The 755-nt window shown below is 47.3% G+C and overlaps 1 protein-coding gene across 1 annotated transcript; it reads left to right on the top strand.

Annotated features, from left to right (window-relative positions):
- Positions 1 to 120: 120 nt before the first annotated feature.
- PPTG_19323 (hypothetical protein) lies at positions 121 to 524 on the top strand (the record flags this gene model as incomplete). Its single annotated transcript, XM_008917664.1, has 2 exons — positions 121 to 314; positions 458 to 524. Coding segments are annotated over 2 exons (261 nt in total), but the record flags the coding sequence as incomplete, so codon positions are not given.
- Positions 525 to 755: the final 231 nt, after the last annotated feature.

The raw sequence follows: 755 nt of genomic DNA, 5'->3' as shown, positions 1-755 counted from the left end.
GTGGACGGTAAGCTCCACTGTAATTGCCACGTTGTTGCCGACGACACCTCCTCGGAGAGCGACGGCTCCGAGTTTGAAGGCGAAAACCTCTTTACTATGGATATTATTTACGCTAAAAAGATGGACGCAAGAGGAAGCGCATACTACCTCGTCTCCTGGGTTGGCTTCGAACGCTTGACGTGGCAACCGGCTGCCGATTTGCCTCAAGACACGCTGATGCGCTTCGAAGCGCAAGAGCTAGGGACCGCGTGGCCTGTTGATTACAGAGCCGAAATCCCAGTAGGTGCGGACGCAGGAATGGGTGGAGGAGGTAGGTGAGCAAGACGTAGTTAGAGAAATAAATTAAAGAAATTGCGGCAATATTTATTATTGCCTTCCCAAGAAATTGAAACATGTATTACTGTGCACACTTCGCTCCAATTCAGTTTTATACTGATACGGCGGAACCCTGAGCTAGAGGAGTCGACATTGTCATCCAGAACAATTCAGAAGCGATGGCAGGGTGTGCACCACAAGCGACTTCGGTGAGTTATTTTTATAATCAAGTCTGTTGCCAATCCTGGGGCGTTGATGTTGCGCTTGTACTGATTGACGTGAATGTCAGCTAGCGGATGCAGAACATTCTGATGGATAAGCATGATAGTTTACATTTATTTTAAAATTTCAAGTAAAGGACAATAGGCAAGTTGAGAATCACTAGCAGCAGCAAAAGACAGACGCTGAGTAGGCTCTTCAATCCGAAACACGTGCAGCTG

The sequence above is a fragment of the Phytophthora parasitica genome (assembly GCF_000247585.1).
Source record: "Phytophthora parasitica INRA-310 unplaced genomic scaffold supercont2.111, whole genome shotgun sequence".
Taxonomy (NCBI): Eukaryota; Oomycota; class Peronosporomycetes; order Peronosporales; family Peronosporaceae; genus Phytophthora; species Phytophthora nicotianae.
This window is presented reverse-complemented; position numbering and strand designations above follow the sequence as displayed.